This window comes from Miniopterus schreibersii, assembly GCF_964146895.1.
Source record: "Miniopterus schreibersii genome assembly, chromosome: 1".
Classification (NCBI taxonomy): domain Eukaryota; kingdom Metazoa; phylum Chordata; class Mammalia; order Chiroptera; family Miniopteridae; genus Miniopterus; species Miniopterus schreibersii.
The window spans coordinates 87,280,383-87,301,711 of record NC_138101.1 but is presented as its reverse complement, the minus strand read 5'-3'; the positions used below and the strand labels follow the sequence as shown (position 1 = coordinate 87,301,711).

Below are 21,329 nucleotides of genomic sequence, written 5' to 3'. Positions count from 1 at the left end.
CCAGGGAGACGAGAGAATAATGGGTGTCCATTCATAGGAGATGCCATCAGACACTGTCAATTAGAGGCTGCCTTAACCAACTTGTCACGGAGGAAAACACCAACACATTGACAGGCAAGCCATCCAAGGTCATTCCAGCGAGTTCGCCTCACTTCCCGAGTTCACGATTACAGCATTAGTCATGATAGCCAAGGTATAGAAACACCCCAAGTGTCTATGGGTGGATGAATAGGTAAAGTTGTGGTACAGAGGTCACTACTGCTAGAATTTACAAGCATGTTAACCTAATTTGGAAGAATGTAAGGTTAGGCACAGAGGTGATCTCGGGAAACTGGCTTCCAACTCTAAAGGTGAAAGAGTCTCAAATAACAAACCTAGGAATTCGACCACATTCCTGTTAACCTAGTAGCACCACTTGTTGATGTGTCTTACCTGAAGAGGATGCGGCATATGTAGCATGGAAGCCATTGGAACTCACACTAGAATCAGAGACGAACCTCAGTGTGAGGGCATTGCTGAAGGAAGTGATGGGATGGGGCATGGAGGTGCCACAATAGCGGCCTAAATAATGAAAATAATGACAAGGAGAATGAACGATAACATGGCATAGGCCATCATTTCTAATAAACATGGGTTTACTAGAATCACCAGAAAGCAAAGCAAACAGAGGAAATCACTATTAGAAGAACCATTTAAATCAGGTCTGTGTTTGAGACAATGCCTGAGAATTAAAATAAACTGCAAATACAAGCATAGGAGAGATGATTTATAAACATGATAAAGGACATTAGGGGAAGATAAGAACAATGGAGATGGCCTGGCTCCAAATGTAACTAAGACTAAAATCTCTAGTACAGTAGGAACTTGCACAAATAAACGTTCCAATACTTAAAAGCAAAATATTATAGCCCAGAAAATTGTGGATGCTAGAACCAGAATGCCTGGATTGAACTCCTAGCTCTGCCATTTACTAGCTACGTGACCTGGGCAAGTTGTTTAAGTTCTCTGTGCCTCAGTTTCCCCACTTGAGAAAAGGAAATATGGATAAATAATAAAACCTATGTCATAAGGGTATGAAGATTAATTGAGTTTCTATTTATTAAGTTCTTAGAATAGTACTCAGCACAAAGTGAGTTCTAGATGTGTTTGTTAAATGATGTACCCTCGTTCTTCGTCAAATGTGTAGTGATAAAAAGCGGTACAATCAGAAGCGGGTGCAGAGCAGAGAGTATTCATCGATTGCCAGATATTGTCTCAGGCGCTATTCTGGGCACTGAGGATTAAGCAATGAGCCAAACAAAGTCCCTTCTCTGAGGGAATTTGTCTTCTAGTGCAGCATGAGATGCCCAAATATGAGTAACCCATGGAGAACTTTTAAATAATCTGAGATTTATTTTGCTTGAGGGCATTTCAGAAACTAAATAGCAGCAATGTTTAGTTTTACTGGGCTGTCTTACAAACCAAATTCCAGATTATTTATTTATTTATTTATTTATTTATTTATTTATAATTATTATTTTTTTTTTGCTTCCACTGAGTACAAAACCAGCAAAAACATGCTCTATTTGAATATAAGAACTGTGGTCAAATATTAACAAGACATTTCTCACAGAATGCTCTTTAATGCTGGGGTAGATTATATTTCACTACTATCTAAAGTGTTTGCAACTTTTAAATTTACAAAACCCATAAGCTATTCACATCCTTGCATATGAGCAAGGTGAGTTTCTGAAACCCCACAGTGAATCCTGGTTTCGGACCCCCAATCACCTTTATTTGGTTTCTGCTGCTCTTCATGTTTATTAGAAACATTCTAACCTTGAATGACAGCACGTAGACATGCAAGCATATAAATAAAACCCAGCCAAAGCCACATATGGGAACGAGAGTGTGCTGGCCACAGTACCTCGGAGGGGAGCGTCATCATAATTGCCATCCAAAATTTCTAAAAAGTCTTGTGTACATGCTGTGCTGCTTTCAAGTCCAAAGTGGGTAAAGGAGAGGGTAATATGATTGACTGTAAGAAAAAGAGAAACTATTTAATAAGGTACTGGCAGCAAAACACACAGGGAGAGAAATTTTACCTCTGATGATTTCACATGTGGGTTCTCCAGCAGGGAAACAACAGATTGGGCAGATTTGCACAGGGGTTTAGGGGATGAAGAGGGAGAGTGGCAACTGCTCTGCAGAAAGGCTTCCTTTGAAGAGCAACAGGATCCATGCTGTTGAAAATGCCTGTAGAGTCTCAAGTGCTAGTAAACAAGAGGACTCCTGGGTAGACTTACTCCATGCACCATAGGGAGCAGCGTGTTGGGATATATTATATCAGCCATAGCTATGTGCCCCTAAGTATTTTTCTCAATAGAATTGTTCCTTAAACCCTGGTTCTTTATGAGTGCTCTTCTCCTCCTGGCACACATATCCTACCTAGCACTGTCAGTTTCATTTTAAGGCCAGGGCCCTGTGGTTCAGTCATTTAAAAAGAAAGCTTTGAATTACTTGCAGAACAGCAAGTGCCTGGGTCTGTTTTCCTTTCGTCGTTCCTCTGGGGTCCCTCTTCTTCAGAATAGGATCTTTCCTTGTTGCTGGCTTTGAACCAGTGAGATCTCATCTAAATATATTACAGCTCATAAATTATCCTTAGGTGCAGAACTGCTGGCTCAAGGCAGGGGGCCTCTTTACCTAAGGCTCAGTTTCTGGCAGGGTGGCAACTTGCTTTGGGGCCCCATGCTCCAGGCTGCGATTGGCTAAGGATTGCATCACCAACCTCCAACCCCTATGCATGTCAGTAAAGATATCCATTCATTAACTCTTGACATCCCTGGGAAATGTGTTAGAGAATGTTTAAGACAAACTGGTCATTTTTTATATTAGCTAATGGGTCCTCATTAGTGTAAGTGACTTCCTTCTTATCACACAGGTCATTAATTGTAGAGTGGAGTCGAGAGCTTAATGCCTTTCTCACATTATGTCTGAAATCATAAATTTTTCCTGAGAACCCCAAGGAAGGGCAGGGCTCATCTGAAACAAGATTCATAATGGCCCCAGGGTCCCCCTCTTTGCAGTCACTTTGCTTGAGTCCTGAAGGGTCTCCTCATTTTCTTTGTCTATAAAATGTGGTTTTATCACCAGATTATTACCAGGTCAGAAAATATTCTAGGGTTCCTAAAACAAAATCACATAAGCATTCATTAAGTGTTTCTTCCAGACTCGTACTGAGATTTTTTTTTTTTCACACAAGCACTGCAGGACAGAACAGGTTTTATAATTAACCTCCACTTTGATTAAGTATCAATATGCTCATGGCACTGCATTCCTAAACTATGAGTTTATTAATTTTCCAGTCTATGGTTCTTATTTATTCACCCATTTAGCATCTGTTTTTGTGCATCTGCCACACTCAAGGCACACGTGTCAAAAACTATTTATTTATCGATTATTTTTGTTTGCCCCCGATCTCCCATGCCTGTCAATACAGCAAGGTTATAGGGTGGTTGTTTTTTCTTTGCTAGGCCTTGACACTTAAAACAAATTTTGAATGAAGAATAAAAAGTAAAATAACTTCCCTATCAAATTAGGAAATGTTTGTTCTTGTACACAGTAGGAATTGGGTTCCAAAAATAAAAAAAATAAAGAGGAAAAGAGGAAGGCCATCATTGTTCCGCAGAGGGGATAAGAGCATTAGTCACAGGCAGACTTTCCCACAGACGCCGTCCACCCTGGGTTCCTTTTCTTTGTTTTTGTTACTTACATGGAGGCTGAGCTTGAATTATCCAGCTGCAGTTCTGATTTTCCGGGTACTTGGCAGGGAACAATGGAGAGGATATGGTACCAAATGAGTTGGTGAGGAGGTGGCCTCCGCAGACTGAGGACACATAAACACACACGTCATGTACTTTGGATGTCCACTGACTACACACAACAGTTATTTGATGAATGAAAACATAACTGATTTTTCCTTATTTCCGAAAGTCAGGCCAAGGAAGTAATCTGCCAAGGAGGCTGCACATAAAGCAGGAGAAAACGATTTTTCGCTGTACATTTATAACAATATTTCTCAATTACAGGAAGCAGGGAGGGGCATAGAACAGCAGATGAAACGGCTACGAATGGACCGAATCGCTCAAGCAAAACTCTAGCACCGATGCACTTTACTTATAAGTTATAGGCATAGAAATAATCTCTTTATGGGCACCTTTTTCTAGGCAAGTCAAGATGCAATTGAATAAGGCTTCACAAGAATGGCTGTGGATTATCAGAGAAGGGCAACACTCTATGGGAGGGCAGGAGAGGGAGCGTGTGGTGTGTCGCCAGCCAGAGTGTAAGAGGAGTATCATGGAGGAGACAGTGGCTAAAGGAGGAATTGGGGGTGAGGAAGAGTAGTTCTGGGGGAGGGAAGCCTGAGCAAAAACACAGACTTGGCTGAAGCGTGGGGCACTGGGGTGTGTTGGAGGTGACACTGGGTAAAAGATCAGAGCAGCTTCCTGGGCCCTCGGGTAATGTCCGGAGGAGCTGGGGCTCCCTTCCCTAGGCAGTTTGACACCCTGACAGATACTGTCGCTTTCAAGGGCATGATCAGAATGAGGCTTTTGCGAGTTGACTTTGAAGAAGATGGACAAAGGGTGGGTGTGATTGAGGAGGCTGTTATAATAGTCCAAGGGAAGACCTATTTGGGACTTTTTATTATACTCTGAAAAAAAAACATAAGTGATTAAGTAAATGAAAAAAATATGTTAAGAAACTGCTCTTTCTTTAGAAGCGCAGAGAGTGGTTGATTTATGCAGTCTGTCTTGCTCCAAAGTGTACAGTGTGTCTTTGGGAGACCTAGATCCAGAAACTCTCCCTCGCCAGGGCTGTTTACTATAGAATGCAAGCAAAGGCACTGAAACAGGCGAATGACTAAGCAGACCAAACTTATTTGAAATGACAAGGATCTTCTGAATAAAAATCACAGGCTTACAGATGCCAACTCACAACACTTCTTGTTCTGGGCTCCATCTCTGGCAGTGGGATAAAGGGTTAATCTCTAAGAATTACCAGATAAAAAGTGATGGGTGAAAAGGTCTAGTGAGAAGAACTGGAAAGTGATGATTTCAGAATGAAAGCAATGGAAAACAGCTTTGGCAGGTGGACAATGGGAGGATTCAAGGGTTAGAGAATCTGACTCAACATTACAAGCGAGTCTTATAATTTATAATAGTACATCTCCTTCTGAAGTAAAACCTTGGGTAAATGCTGGGTAATTTATCTATGGATAAATGAATTTGGATAGACACTTTTAAAAAATCGTATCTCTAGAATTAAAGCTACTTTTAAGTATTATTCTAAAATCTTGTGCAAGAGCTCCAGAGATCCAAAGGAAGTTAGCACCAAGTTAGACAACGGTAAGTTGAAAGGATCAACAATTGGAATAATTACAAATCGTAGTTCCTTGGTTCTATTTAAGTTGTATATTAAGTAGAAAGCTGGGACCAGTTTCTAAGGATTGGTCTCATTTTATTGGAGCACCAAGAGAGGCAACTTAAGGACAGATGGCCTGTGCCTCGGAGGGACCCCCGGTGCCTACCTTGCCTGAAACGAGCTCGGAAGCCCCTGCCCTGTCTAGAAGGGCCAGACTGAAATCTCACAAAGAGGCTGTTTCCTGAAGAGGTGATGGGGTTTGTCAGCTGCTGTCTTCCACACGCCCGGGCAAGGCGGGTGGCTGTGGAGCTTAAACCATCATAGGTCTGCAAAGAAAGACAACAAGGAAATAAGGTTCAGAACTTCACACTTGTGTCTACACGGCCCACGTTCCATGGGCTGTCTGCACACTGGTGAGCTGGTGGAAAACAGTACATTTGCTGGATCGAGTGCTTTATTCTGTTGTGGTGCCACACATTTCCATGGGAAGGTGTGAGTCTTTGGCCATTTCTAGGGTCATGCTAGGGATCTCAGTAGGAGTGTCTCTATCAGATCTCCGGGTGTCTTTGTAAACGCCGTGGCTCTCGCAGCCCTCCTTCCTCCCCTGACTCCAGGGCGGCCACGTCATAGGCCACACCCGCAACATGGACTGAAAATGTTTGATGCAAGAATAAATATAGGAGCAAACTTATGAAAAATAATGATGAGTCGCCATTTCTTCTCAGAAACCCAACATCTGCTAGCACTTTTTGTTCTTCACACAGTCTTAGTCAAGAAGGAAGATAAATGGCAGAGTTCATTTAGATGATATAGTGATGTGAGTTTAATTTAGAAAATGACCTCAAAAATTAAGAAAATATATTGGGCTCTGTGTCTGCTCAGTACCACGCTGGGACCAGGTGACCTCCCATGCTTACCCAATAGAACAGAGTTTTCATTACATGCACTCAAAAGTGCTGTATTGGCTTGTGAAATTGAAGCTCGCTCATTTCCTTGGAACTCTGTGTGTCTCATGTGAAATTTTTCATGCTCTTATGTGTAAACCAGTGGTAAATAAGTTCTTTTTCTTTGAATGATAACAATAATAGCAACTCTTCATTAAGTGATTACTGTGTGCCAGGGACTGGATTCAGCTCTTCACATACCCTATCCCATTTTCTCCTCCCAAAAATCCCTCCGTTTTTAACAAGAGGACAACTGATGCACAAAGGGCCCAAGTAATATGGCCAAGTCACACGTTCCTGAGAGGGAGCAAGTCATGTGGAACCAGACAGATAGGTTCTAGAGCACAGAATTGAAACTCTCATTTTATTTTGTCAAATGCAAGATATCAATTAAGTAGAATAGGTGCATCAACCAGCCAACCACCAGAGTGGGATTAAAATATGAAATTAAAGTATGGTTGTTTCACTCAAAATTAATTGTCATTTATATATAATAAGAAAGTCTTGGAAAAAATTTAAAGTTCAGAAATTTAATATAAGGAAGGGACACACCAGTCACTTTAAATATCTAGTGATGATTATAACCAGTGTTTTCTTTAGCACAGGAGTATGATTGGGAGGCCATTCTCATTTGAATTTATACAAGTACAGGAATCAAACATTAATAGAGTTTGTAACTCTCTCACAGGGGGAGCTAAAGATTTTATAGCAATGAGTTTTGAATAAATGTGGTTCTAAAGCAGCAATTATTTTCTTTCTTTTTTCTTTTTTAAAATTAATGTTCAAATTTTAAATCTATATATCCAATAAAACATTAAAACTGATTGTTATTCAACACTTAAAGATGAATTAAACACTAAATTGCATTTTCTTAACCAACTCAAAATATACTTTCCAATCTAGTATGACTGCTATTTTTGAACATTTGGGACACCTTAAATAGTAGTCAAAATAACATATAAACCATTATTACAGAACCTCTTATGATACTTACACTTCACCCTACTTTCAAATATTACCACCATTCACTTAATTAAAGACTGTTATTTTTATACTTGGTTTTTACTTTCCTAAGGTTATAACTATAACAACCTAGGATTTCAGTAATATTAATACTTGTTTTAGAGACTACCTTCTAGAACGTCTGGGGTTACAGGGTGTGGGCAATTGATTCTTGGTCAAGACTACCTGCTGCTTCTCTTAAGGTGATTTGTCTGTTTGTTTAGAACAACATTTCTTAAACTCTAGTGGAACACTGGGATTCTATGAGGTTTATAGACACCCTCACGAAGCAACAACAACACACTCATTCAGAAGATTTTTACAAGTCCATGAACTTACAAAAAGCAAGACCTTTCTAGTCTCCTTTATTTCTCCCTATATTCAGAGCTCTTGGGAGTGAATGGATATTGTTCTTTCCCTTTCTAAATTCTCTCTTTTTCTCTGAATGGTTGCAATCTCTTAAGGAAAGAAAAAAAGTAAAGAGTAAGGTAGAGAGTTAAGGCTGGAAACTCCAGAAAGTCACACGAATGAGCCAGTGCCTGGGGGATCCTTTGAGAGGGGCTCATCTTCCAGGGGGTCTCTATGTTTCCCAGCCTCCCCCACCCCACCCCCGAGACCCTGGAATTACAGGACCTTTGCTGAAATTTGTAAGGCTGAAGCACTGCTTCACAAGGAATGGATCCAAGGCAGATTTCCAAATGTCCCCAAATCAAAAGTATATATCAACAGCACCTTAAATATGATTTACAATTGAACAAGTACTATCACAAACATTCTAACTTAGTCCTCAACACCATGTGATTTTTAAAAAATAAATGAAGTGAGACGTAACAAGTGTGCTAGCTATTAAAGTATTGTTTCATCCAGTGGAAGCTCGTGACAATGGGAACTAGTGATCCAAGGGTCAGGAACTTAATTCTTTCTCCAATTTCTACATTATATGCTGTTACTTCTCTTTAAAATGCTTTTTAGAGTTATTAAGTTATATATACCTAATTGTTGTTGTATAAAAGTGTAATACCTCAGGTTATCGAGACAGTTGATTTTTTTTAATAGTTTGAAATAGCAATTCTTTTATTTGAGAGTGTTGTTAACACTTGTAATATCAAAGCAATTTAAAATTTAAAATTATAAGAAAAAAATGCAAGGAAGAAAATAGGGAAACTTGTTCTTATCTATTTGAAATTCTAAAGTCATGAAAATTATCAATATCCATTTTCCCTTGCTTCCATTTAGTGCCCAAGATGGAGCTAGCAAATTACATTACTGTTGGCTACGCGTATAACATAGTCATATAATTTATAGATGTATAATTCTTATTGAAATCTACTGCTGAGAGTTTTCCAGGCCTGGGAATTGATTTTCTGATCTGATGTTAGTAAAATAAAATTTTGAAGTTGAATCCACAAAAGAAAAAGTGGCCACCATCTTTGGGAATTACAACTATAGGGGCTCTGAAAACAGGCTGATCTGGTTAAGTGGTAATCTAATTTCTACAGAAAAGTTGGTCTCTTTAGAAAGTATCCAGAGTTCTGCAAAACTTCCAGATACCAGCCTACATGCTCACAATACCAAACCTTAATTTTATCATACAAAAATAGGAGACTTTTTAAAAGAAAAGAACCTGCCATGTAACAGATGATAAATATTTGGTGTTCAAATAAGTAAATGAATAATATATGTAAGGACAGAGGATAAAGTTGAGAAAAACTCAGAGTTAAGGAAAAACTGTTCTCTCTCTGAGGGATTAGAGTGTGTCAATGCCTAGCAGACACGGCTGGGGGTGAAAGAGCCTATTCACAGTGTGTAAGAGGTCAGCTGGGGCCGCTTTCTGGGCAGGCCTTCTACATTCTGGTCCCAAAGGGCAACGGAGGAGGGTCCAGTCACAAGGCGCAGGCCAGGCCACACGAGGAGCTCCCAGGTGCCTTCTCACTGACCATACCAGCCTTTCACCAACTGGGAGAGGACCTGGAAAGCGAAAGGTGGGCAGAGGACATCAGGCCAATCCCCAAGGCCCAGAGGATTCAGGACACATGACATTCACAGTGCCATCAGAAACCCTCCATGCCCACACCAGGGATTTTCAACCGGTGTGCGGCAAGAATTTCTAAAACTTGCACTACCTGACTATTTAGTCAGGGGCACTGACCTCTTCTCCCTTAGACTGTCAAATAAAATATGACAACAGACAACACAATTATAGTCATCTGGTGTGAATGAATCAAAATTATACCTTTTGATTTTTTGTCACATCAGCAAAAAATATATTTTTTGGTGTGCTGCAGAATTTTAGTAGCTTATATGTGCCATGAGATGGAAACGGATGAAAATCGCTGCCCTAATTTCTAGCCAGACGTTAAAACTAAGCCAATCATTTATGAATTTTTATACTGATGCTTTAAAATCTTAAGGAGATTTGGATAAATGTCAGCCCTTTTTCAAAGTTCACACATGTCATCTCCAGCATAGACTAGCATCCCTTTCTGATATTTAGAGGCCTATGGTCAGAGTCCAAAGACTGGTAATTTGGGGGGGAAAAAGGAGCTAAGCAAAAGGAACCCTTTACCTTGCCCTACACTTAATGATGATAAAAATATGCATTATTTTACAGTACAAATTATTTAGAAGCTGGTGACGGAATTTCTTTTAGAGAGAAAAAGTCTGCATATAGCAAAACACGTTCACAGGTTCTCGGAGAATGACTGTGAGAGATGGGTTGTTTGTTTTTTATGTGTTTGTAGACAAGTTTCTCTCCTCTCTATCATCCAGCTTCCTAATCTGTAAAATGCAACAGATATGAGCACATAGCTCTTGTTCATCAGAATTAAATGAGTTAAAATATATAAAGTATTTAGGAGAGTTCCTAGCACATTTTAAGTACTTAATGGATACTAGCCTCTACTATTAAAGTGAGACAGAGGGATAGCTAAATGGCTATTTAAGAAATGAAAAAAAGCCTTAGAGGGAGGGAACTGGAGATCTACGGAGGCAAAATCAGAAAGCCCCAAGGGTGGAGGTTTGTCCAGCCATGTGGATGAAGCAGGAGTCTGAGTAAGAGACATAATTCATAGAAATTACTCAATTGGGATTGTGGGGGCAACAACTTCCAACCAGGCTCCAGTGATTCATGCCCTTGTGTAATCCCCTCCCCTGGCATGTGGAATGGACCTAGTGACTTGTCTCTAATAAGTAGATTACAAGCGAAAGTAATAGGATGTCCCTTCCAGGATCACGCCATGAAAGATGGACACGTCCATCTTTCTAGCACTCTCCCTCTTGTTGGCACTCTCTCTTCCACTCTATGCCTCTTGCTCAAATGAAGCAAGCTCTGTGTTATGACACTAGACAGGCCTGCATGGCGAGGGGCTGAGGGAGGCCTCCAGCCAACAGTCTGCAAGGAACCGTGGGTGAGCAGGGAGAGGCTCAGGTAAGCCACCCCTGGGTTCATTACACAGAAACTATAAAGGCTGCTGTTTTAGGCCATTAAGTTTTGAGATAATTTGCTATGTAGCAACAGATAACTAATACAGGGGAAGTGAAATGAGGTATTGAAGAAAGAATGAACAATGAAGTTTTAAGGACAAGAAAGTCTAATATCACATTTTAATTCAACTACTATTCTGCTTCCTGCAGTAATCAGCTGCCAGTACCTAAAATATTTCATCAAAGTCCACTACACAAAAGAGTCTCAGGTCTGTGGCATTTTGGAGAAATAAATTGAAGGGGTCTAAGTTCCAGCTTTCTCTTAATACAGGTTAGAGAGAAAGGAAACAGCCATAAGAAGCAAGAGACAGATGGCTTGAAGTTTTAACAGTGGCAATAAATGGACATCTAGGTGACCACCTCCCCTCTCTCCTCCCCATAAGAATTCCTGAAATTATTATGGGGAATGATAGGTCACTACTGGTCTAAGGTGTTCTTGTAAAACTGAGTGGGCTGAGTTTGTAATAACTGTCTGTGCAAAGGGAAGAAATGGAGACAGTGTGACACCTTCCCTTTCCTTCCAATAGTTGGCTCTCATAGGATCAGAGTGAGGAGTCACTGGGTAATAAGTGGTGCCTGTCATGTGAGAAGTTCTCTCCAAATGCCAGTTACCTTATGGGGAATCCCATGGTTTTCTCTCTTTGTTTCTTTGTTTCTTCCATAGTTCTTTGGGAAGTCAGGTATTGCAAGTTTTAAAAATTCTTGGGGCACGCCAGTTGAAAATCGCTGGCTTAGGGCATGGGGGGTTCCTGATGGCACCATAAATGTCATGTGTTCTGAATCCTCTGGGCCTTGGGGGTTGGTCTGATGTCCTCTGCCCACCTTCCACTTTCCATGTCCTTTCAACTATCTGTGTTTATGTGTGTATAAGTGTGCATGTGTGTGTCTGTATGTGTATGTCTGTGTAGGAAATAAACCTAACTTTTAATAGTTTGTCTCTGTACTGTAATATTACGGATGGCATTACTGTCTTCTTCTTTTCTGTATTTTAAAAATGCAATATGAGGAGCATGTAAACTTTTTAAATAACATATATTTAAAATGTTTAAGTGTTTAGCTAATCAAACATGTAAATGCTCACATACAGGCATGACAATAAGCTGTGCTATTCATATAACAGTGTTGCAGTATCTGAGCCAGATGGGTATTAATGCCACTTAATCTGCCTTTTGCTGCCTGTCAGGAATGTATCAAGTCAAACAGATATGCTTCTGTTTTAAGATCGCCAAGATATTTGTTAGTTGTATCTATACCTGTAATAGACACTTTTCTAAGCTCCAGGCTCACATATCCAATGGCATCCCAGGCCTCATTGCTTATATGGTCCCATAAGCCTTGAAAGTGTACATCTCAAACTGAAGTCATCTCCCTCTACCCCTAATTCCTCCTTTACCTTCATTTTTTGCCTTAGTAAATGCCAGAAGCATGTACCCAATTGCTAAACCATTCTAGATCCCCTCTTTATCCCCCCAATACAATAGATCCTGTGTTCTGTCCATAAATGTTTCTCTGGTGGATCTCTTGGTGTGGGGCCTCCTCTCGGTGTGTTGGTGTGGGGCCTCCTCTCGGTGTGTTGGTATGGGGCCTCCTCTCGGTGTGTTGGTGTGGGGCCTCCTCTCGGTGTGTTGGTGTGGGGCCTCCTCTCGGTGTGTTGGTGTGGGGCCTCCTCTCAGTGTGTTGGTGTGGGGCCTCCTCTTGGTGTGTTGGTGTGGGACCTCCACTTGGTGTCTTGGTGTGGGGCCTCCTCTCGGTGTGTTGGTGTGGGGCCTCCTCTCGGTGTGTTGGTGTGGGACCTCCTCTCAGTGTGTTGGTGTGGGACCTCCTCCTGGTGTCTTGGTGCAGGACTTCATCACATCTTGCCTCAGTCACAGCAGCCTAAAATTCTCCCTGCCTAAATTTGTGCCCCTTCAATTCAGTCTCCAAATAACAGCCACTGTGTAGTGTGATCTTTTGAAAAATGTAAAATGTGATACAAAAGGAAAGCAGAGCATCCCAATACTAAAAAAAAATTTGCACTACATAAAGACAAGCAATCACTGGTGCTCTGCTTGAGAACTAAAGAGCAAGTGACCGATAGGGATGCTCAGTCCCAGTGCACAGCACTTCAGCCCCAGCCCCTCCTCTGTGATCAAAGCCCAGCTGACGGAGAGACTCGTGATCACCTCACTGAAACAGTCATTACTTACCGCCCAAGCACATGACTGAGGGAGGAAAATGAACATTAGCTTCCTCGGTTATGCTTGTATTTTCACTTCTAGAAACTGGAATATATTCTTCCCTCAGATTGTTGGAGAGTAGATGGGGGAAAATATTTCTACTGAATCTCCTATCTTCTTGTTTTACTAACTTTCATCTTGCTCCTGGAGAAAATAAACCAACTAAATGTGTGGGTTAAAATTATTACAAACTGAAGTAAGAAGAAACTATTTTAATTCAAAAGCAAAATACACAGAGTATTTTACAATCCCCAAGGCATGGCAATGCTTCAGCGCTGAGCTTTTCATGTGCATGAATATGCTTCTATTTTCACCTTCTGCACTGTTACTTTTTTTCTTCCTAACCCATTTGTGGATCTTCTGGAAGGTATCACTTAGGAAGTGATAAAATTCACTGAGATGACATTGAAGAATGTGGGGGGGGGGGAATCAGAATATGTATTTTAAGATTTAAAAAATACTTTAAAGTAAAACAAATCTATTTAAAAATGAATGATGGTAGTTAGCAATAAACTGAGTATTATGAACCCAGTTCTGTAGTTCTGTGTGCCTAAGTTTCACAATTTTAAAAAGATAGGTGAAGGCCTTTAACAAAGTTTTAGTAGTAATAGAAGCTGTAGTAGCAGTAACAGAAATACTAGGAGTAGTAGCTAACACTTATCTGTACCAGGCACTGTGATAAATGCTTTAAATATGTTTTTAAAAATTCAACCCTTCTTACAATTCTATTTGTCAGTAAAATTGAGGCTCAGAAAACATATAATTGACCTCCTTACAGTCACACACTGAGTAGTGTAGAGCCCGTATCCATCTGATCCCATGTAGCTGACATCTGATCAATTATCATTAAACCAACTGAAAAGACAAAATTAAGTTTCATTCATTGAGAATAGAATATCTAGAGGCCATGAGTCTATGAAGCTAAGTGAGATGTCGGGTGGTCTCCTAGAAAGACATATGGGAGCTCTGGAGGTAGGATGGAAGTCTCCTCTCACTTATCCAGGCTACAGTAAAGCATCCTTAGTGACATTTTAGAAATTCTTATTCGGGGCCCCCATAGATTTCAGAGTAGCTGGCACCTGTCATGCATTCCATCCCACTGAACATGCGTGGGATTCCCGGCATGGCTAATTTAGCAGACTGTAACAAAGGGCACACTGCCCGGGACTGATAAATAAACCTAAATTTATATCCCTGATTCCTAAACTCAGCTCTATTCTTGAATTCAGATATAAACCCATGCCTGTCCTTTTCAAATCACAACCAGTCTTGCCCCTGGTGTAATTTGGCTTTCAACCTGGCCTTTACTCTTTACTTCATTTTTAACTCTTCTTTGCAACACATGCCTGCTGCCGTGGGTTGCCCCAAAGCTTAGGGTAAAACACATGGTGAAGCATAAGATATTTAGGGTACAGAAGAGATCATTTCCAGGAGGGTGCAAAGTCAATTTTGAGGATGAGAGTCCATGAAATATTTTCACACACTACATATGGTAGTATAGATGCTGGCGGAATTCCCACTTTGGAATGAGAACTGCTCTAAGACAGAGGAAATATCAAGCGATAGGGAGGGGAATCCCTCAGGAAACCATCCAAGCTGTTAAAATAATAAATGTGAGGCCAGAAAGGAAAATATTACTCATTCTAGCAGCTTTTCTTTGGGGTGGGGAGTAGGAAGCATAGGTTTCCTCAGTCAGTGGTACATTCCAGCTACACTCCCCTGAAATTAATACCAAGTGAAATTTATAGTCACACGTCTCATGGACATTGTCACTCTTATTCCTTTGTTCAACATGATCACACTTGGTCTTCAAATTTTACAGGCGACAGCCAAGTCTAATAATTTGCAACTGTCCCAAGCAGTGACTCCAATGTTAATATAAGAAGAAATCCAAGAAGCTCATTTTATTCACAAAGAAATAAACACTTAAGGAGATTCTGAGCTGACATGTAAATGAAACAAAATGAGGCCTGAGTCCACAGATTGAGAACTGTGGCTTCCCTTCGATTATTCCTTGCTTTGGGGATATAAAGTGTTGGCTCAGCTCTTAGTGACTAATTTGGCACTGGAATGCCAAATGGCTAGCAGGCTGTCAAAAGTAAGTCACGAATTAAACATTTTAAAGAGATCAGCAGAGATTATCCTCAAGTATTAAATGGAAACCAAATTTTCGGTGGTGAGGAGTGAAGGAGAGGGAAGAAGTGAGAGGGGGGAGGAGCCTGATTTCTGTCCTGGATTTATTTGTGAAACAATAAATATTTAAGGAAGAATTGTTTCCATTGTCTCTTTGAAGCCCTGAGTTCTATTATTCCTGGGTCTGTTTGCTCTGTTTTGGAAATGATCAGTGTTTTAAAAGGAAACACATCATGGGTAGTGTCTTTAAAAAATAAAACAAAATGTGGAAACTGCAGTCTGTGTTGGCCTGTCCCACCTGCGCCTTATTGTCAAACAATGTCCATAACAACAGACGCTGCAGCTTTGGGATGGGGGTGGGGACATCTGGTTTTCTTCAGTTCTAACCAGACGCTTTGCTTTCTTTCTTCTAGATCAGTACAAAAAGCTTCAGAAAAGAAGCCGGCTACTCATCATGTGCCCTTTCTTTGTACAGGGAACTAGGCTTGGTGAGCCCTAGTGTATGTTTTCTTCAAATGAGAGCCTGGCTGGGGACTCTGGTCTGCTGGCTTTTATCTGTTTCTTACTGATTCTCACAGGGCAGACATTCCATTGTGCTGAGCAAAGGGGATGCTGAAATCAGAGGTCGGAGTCTCCCGGGGCCACTGGCGCAGCTGAACTGACTTCTCCCAGCTCTCACACTGAACTGCAAGCTGCATTTCCCAGAGATCAATAAGAGCTTGCAGGGCTACATGAATTTGAGGCTCAGAAGAGAGACTCTAATTAAGCAATTAAACTGTCAGTTGGAGGTCACTTTAAAACTCAGCCTTCCTGAAAGGAAACATAATGGAACCGTTTTCGTGTTGCCCATAGAGTCCGGCCTAGCCAGTGCCTCCCACTGCTGCCTCCACGAGAACTACTCACAGCGTGAGTCATTCAGGGGTGCCCGAGGTTAATTAAACTGGCCCCTGGAAAGGGATGGAACAAACACATTACCAAATTAGCTGAAACTTGAGTGCAAGTTGAGCTTTGTCATTAGCACCTCATCGCCATTTCAATAGAAGTCAGAACATTCAGTTTCTCTCTCTTTTCATTATAGCAGCGTGTAATTCTAGAAAACGCACTACTGCGATGTTATCTCATGTGGCTCAAAATAGTGAGATTGTCTATCAGTAATTGTGCCAGGGAGTGAACTCCACACAGGACATTCCTAAATGTGCCATCTGCAATTTTCCACTGCTCATTGCAGGAGTAGAGACAGCAAAAATTCCTTTATTCCTTTATTCAGCCATGAATCTATTAGTAATTCATGCATCAGGCAGATTGGTGCCTCTGAAATACAAAGACTGCTGCTATGGGTTATATGAGAGGGGATGGAGGCTGTGTATTACTGTTCAATTTAAAAGTTTTCATTCATTTCTTCCGCTTGCTGATTCTTGTCTTTAGTTCCATGAAACCAAGAGTGATGGCTTAGGGCTGCCTGTGGGACCATTGGGGACTAGGCCAACTATAGAAAGAGCTCTTGTCTGTGTTGCAAGTGGAATGTGGAGCTGCTCTCCCACCCAATGCCTGGTGGACGTGTGCCCCAGAGCGTGACCAGAGGTGTAGTGTGTGTGAGTCTGACTGTGACTCTCGGAATGAACCCACCACTGACATCGCCTGACTCTTTGGGTCCATTCCTTCAACTCCCATCTTGTTCTCCTCTTTCTACACATGAACGCAACTCCAAACAGGATCCTCTTCTCTAGTTCCTCTCTTTCTGCTTGGGTTCCCCAGGCACTCGATTCTATAAATGAGCAATCTAAGATCCCCAGGCCATGAAGAGAGCGAGCAGTGGTATCACGCCCAGAGATGCATAAGTAGAAGTGTCCAACACTTAGTTGACACCAAAGATGGAATGGATGAGTGGAATGCAGACCACCCTACTTCAAAACAGAGACACTGTCACTTCCTATTTGAATCCTAACACTTTGCCCTATATTGGGTTTATCTGAAAGATAATTCACAATGGTTCCAAAGTAACCCTAATTTTATTTTCTCTCCCTAGTTTCCCAGTTGTCCTTTATTCTACCATTTAGTTCCCTGTACATAGGCTATAAATTTTATATTTTACTAAAACACTTAGTCTTACTTTAGGCTCGCTTACATTTTTGTGCTGATCTTACTATTAATTTCTACCTCGTATTGATGCTGACCCATCTGGACATCAGTTTTCTTATTTTTAAAATAAGGAGATGACAGTAAATTATCTCTAATCTCTCATTTTCCAACTTTAATATTCTATGTACCTATGTGTTTATGACTATTAACCATAAAGGCTGTTAAAATTAGTATTTCCACTTCTGATGATCCAAATTGTTATGAGGGTTAAAAAAAAAAACACAACACATGATGGCTGGTCTCATCCAAGCACAATTTACCCTGGTATTAAATAGGACACTTCAGGTCTATTAAAAATTCCATGAATACAAACATTATCAGGTAACATCATTGGAAGTGAGTATTTTTCTCTTTGCTAATGATTCTGTATAAGCAACAGGACCATGAAATTAACTTGATGTCTCCAGAATGAATGACTGGCTTTGTGTGAACTGGAACTGCAGAAATATTGTGTAAGATATTGGACTTTAAGGTACGTTTCACATCCAGTGTCCATCTAGCTGTAAAGGATAGATGGCTGGTGCCTCAATGACTGCCTTCATGAATCCCTGGACAACTAACTCTAACTTGGAGCCAAGCCTCCAGCCTTGCCAGGACATTGCTTGCCTGGCTCCAAACCTCTGCTGACCTCCCCTCTCCATAATTGAGTCCACTTGGCAACCATACACAGCAGATCTCTACCCCAATTTACCTGAACAGCCCTTTTTCACATGTCTTTATCTTTGCATAAGGGTGATTTATAAATTGTAAAAACAAAAGTGATTTAGTTTGTATATGATTTATTCAATCTTCGATATAAATAAATTTGCAAGTAAAAAAGAAATCTTATGGTTGGGTCTGTGTTCCAATTTCTCATTCTGAAAGTATGAAATTAATAGAACTAATTGGCCTCTTTTTTAGGTCTTTGCCCTGATAACATGTCTTCATCAGTTAATCCATTTACCTCTTCCATTCAGCTGCTCTTTTCCATCAGCATCTTGCTCTTTCGACCTGCTTAAGCTTTGTCATCATTAAAAAAATAACTTTCCATTGATCTTGCCTTCCCTCTAAATCATTCACTTCCATAATTCTGGGAAAACGCTAAGAAGCTCCAGACCCTGGTCTGAAGTCTCCCACTACTACGCACACCATCCTGGTCCTTACAAGGCCATCAAAGACCAAATCCAGTGGCTTTGTTTCAATCTATACTCCCACTCTCCTCCAGTTCTCCACTTACCTCTCTGAGCATCCTTCCTCAGTTTCCTTTTCCTCTGTTCCTTCATATTCTCCTAAAATAGTGGTATTTCCCAAAGAGTTTACCTGGCCCTTTTGTCTTTACAGAATACTCCTATTAGTGACCACACCTACTTCTGTGGTGTTAACAACCATCCAAATACACAGACATTATCCTCAAATGGATATGTACAGCTCACACCCCATCCGGAGCACTGAATTCATGTGTTGAACTCTACAAGGGACATATTGTAGACCTTTAAATTCAAGTTTCCAAACTCAGTAGTCTACCTTTTTACTCAGTCAATGGCATCAACATTCACCTGTTCTTCAAGAGAATAGTCTTAACCCTTCTATTTCTATTACCCAGCCCACCCTGCACCATGTAATCAGCCTCTACATTTTGGTGATTACACCATTCTGAGTTTTTCAATATGTCCTTTCTCTCCATCCCCAAGGCCACTGCCCAATGCTTCTCCATAGCTTCTCTTATAGCCTTTATACCACCTCTTTCTCTGCCAACTGTGTTGTAACAACTGCCTGTTATCATTGTAAAATACGGTTTTGAGTAATTACTCCTCTGTTTTATAGAAAACTTTCATAAGCCCCATACTATCTACAGGATTACTTCAAATTCTTCACAGAGCACAAAAGAATTTGTCCAATTTGGATGTCCTCTATAGACCCTTGGTCTCCATGTCCTCTATAGATCCTTGGTCTCCCCAACACATAGCTACTCTCCAGACACAACACCCTCCTTTCCTGTTCCCAGATGTCTGTGCACATTCCTACCTCTGTGCACAATTTCCCTCATTCTTTCCCTAACGGTTCCTCTCTTGGCCTCACTAGCACATTTCTACCAGCAAAATTTTGCCACTTAAATGTCATCTTCAGTGTGAAACCTTCTCTGGCTTCCAGGCCTCAATGAATCACTCTTGGTTTCTCCTGATTATTATTACAATTTATTGAGTCCTATGTACACTAAATGCTAGGTGCTGTGTTATGCCAAAGATTCACAAGTAGTTCCTTCTTTTACTGAAGATCTTGAGGCCCAGGACACCAAGTGGGAGGTCCTGGCTCTTCGAGCCATTGCCCCGCTAGTAGCTCATGCCATCTTCTTCTCAGTGCTGACTGAACATGCCTCTGAGGGCACTCATCACCAGCATCTTTATGATTATGGCTAGCACAAATTGAGAACTTTCTATGTGACAGGCAGTTCACTTATGTAATCTGGAATCCCCCAACAACAGATCTGACACAGATATTCTTACTATCCCCATTTCATAGTTAAGGAAACTGAAGTGCAATGATTAACTTTCTCCCAGCTAGATCGTGGCAAAACCCAGACTCAGTTCCAGGTCCATTCCACCATAGAGCTGGGTTTCTTAACCATGGCACTGTGGTGTCTCACACTGCTGGGGTGGTTCGCTTTGTACATCAATGTGTCACGCAAGTGCTTAGTGGCATTAGCTGCTGAATGCCTATCTACCCACTGCTGGGGATACTGCAACTACTTAACAGAACTTTCTGATTCCAACAACTCATTGGGACTAATACTTTTTATTTTTTACCTTATCTGCCAGAGTGGACTCCTCCCAGCACCTGTCTTTGGGTTTAGTTTCCTATTTCCATGCCTATAACCAGATCATATTTGAGGTTTTACTTCCTCCAATCTGTTCCCTGTCGCTACAGTTTAAGTCAAGCCCAGCTGCATGCTGAGATAAGGCAGTGGTTAATAGAAAAGCCAGTCTTGTGTATTTATATCTCAGGTGGGTGGAAAATCCTACTCATGACCACAGGAGGGAAATAATGCATCCACGGTGGGTGTGCCTTTGGCCTAGGCTTTGTTTTATTCACATGCCATTGTGCATTGAATTCTATGGTTTATGGACTCTATGAAGGACAAGAAACCATACCTGGCACCATACAGAGGGAGGGAGCAAGTGATGGAGAAATGCCCACCGCAGACAAAACTATGAGGTAGACAGTTTGTCTCTGCCCCATTCAAACTTCTCTTGAAGGCCCCTCGTCTGCTTCAATGCTTTATCTTGCCTTCATTTTGAAAGGCTATTTGGGAGAGCACAGAGTTCCTTGTTGGTAGGTATTTTCTTTCTTCAAACTGAAAATACCATCCCATTGTCTTTTTTTGCTTCCAATTATCACAACCAAAGAGCCAGCATTCAGTTTGCCACTTCCTAAAAAGGTAATCTGTTCTCCCACCCACCCACCCACTCCCCTGGCTGAATGTAACATTGTTTCTCCATCATTAGGTGTGTTTTGTTTTGTTTTTTAAAATAAGCATATCTTTCTATTTATTCTGCTTGGCTGTTTGGGCTCCTTGGAATTCTTCTTTTTGTAAATTGATGTCTTTCACCAGTTTTAGAAAAGTCTTAGTCATTAGCTCTTCAAATATCATTTCTGCTCCATTTTCCTCTCTTCTCTTTCTAGGATTACAATTAAATGTATGTTGTATGTTTTTATATCTGTCTTCTATGTGTCTTAACCTCTCCTCTGTATTTTTTATCCTGTTGCATATCTGTTATTTACCAGATAGTGTCTTCTGACTTTTCTTTCAGTTCACTACTTCTAGCTTCATCTCTGTCCAATTTGTGTAATATGACAAAAAAAAGAAAAGAAAAAAAAAACACCACAAAACTTCCACTGAGAATTTAATTTAAGCTAATGTATTTATCCAGTTATAAGTGTTCAGTTAGCTCTTTTTCTTTTTTTCTTTTTATAGTTTGCAGTCCTTACTAAAAGTTTTAAATTTTACTTTTACTTCCCTAAGCTTAGTAACCAT

At 40.7% G+C, this 21,329-nt stretch overlaps 1 protein-coding gene across 1 annotated transcript in view; it reads right to left on the bottom strand.

The window, feature by feature from the left end:
- The window catches only part of CUBN (cubilin), a 258,721-nt gene that overhangs the window by 112,690 nt on the left and 124,702 nt on the right, over positions 1-21,329 (bottom strand). Inside the window, exons 32-35 of the mRNA XM_081135485.1 lie at positions 5,567-5,726; positions 3,752-3,865; positions 1,907-2,017; positions 433-561 (exon numbers count right to left, since the gene is read on the bottom strand). Of these exons, the coding sequence (XP_080991611.1) occupies positions 433-561; positions 1,907-2,017; positions 3,752-3,865; positions 5,567-5,726 (514 nt within the window). The remainder of the gene's footprint in view (positions 1-432; positions 562-1,906; positions 2,018-3,751; positions 3,866-5,566; positions 5,727-21,329) is intronic.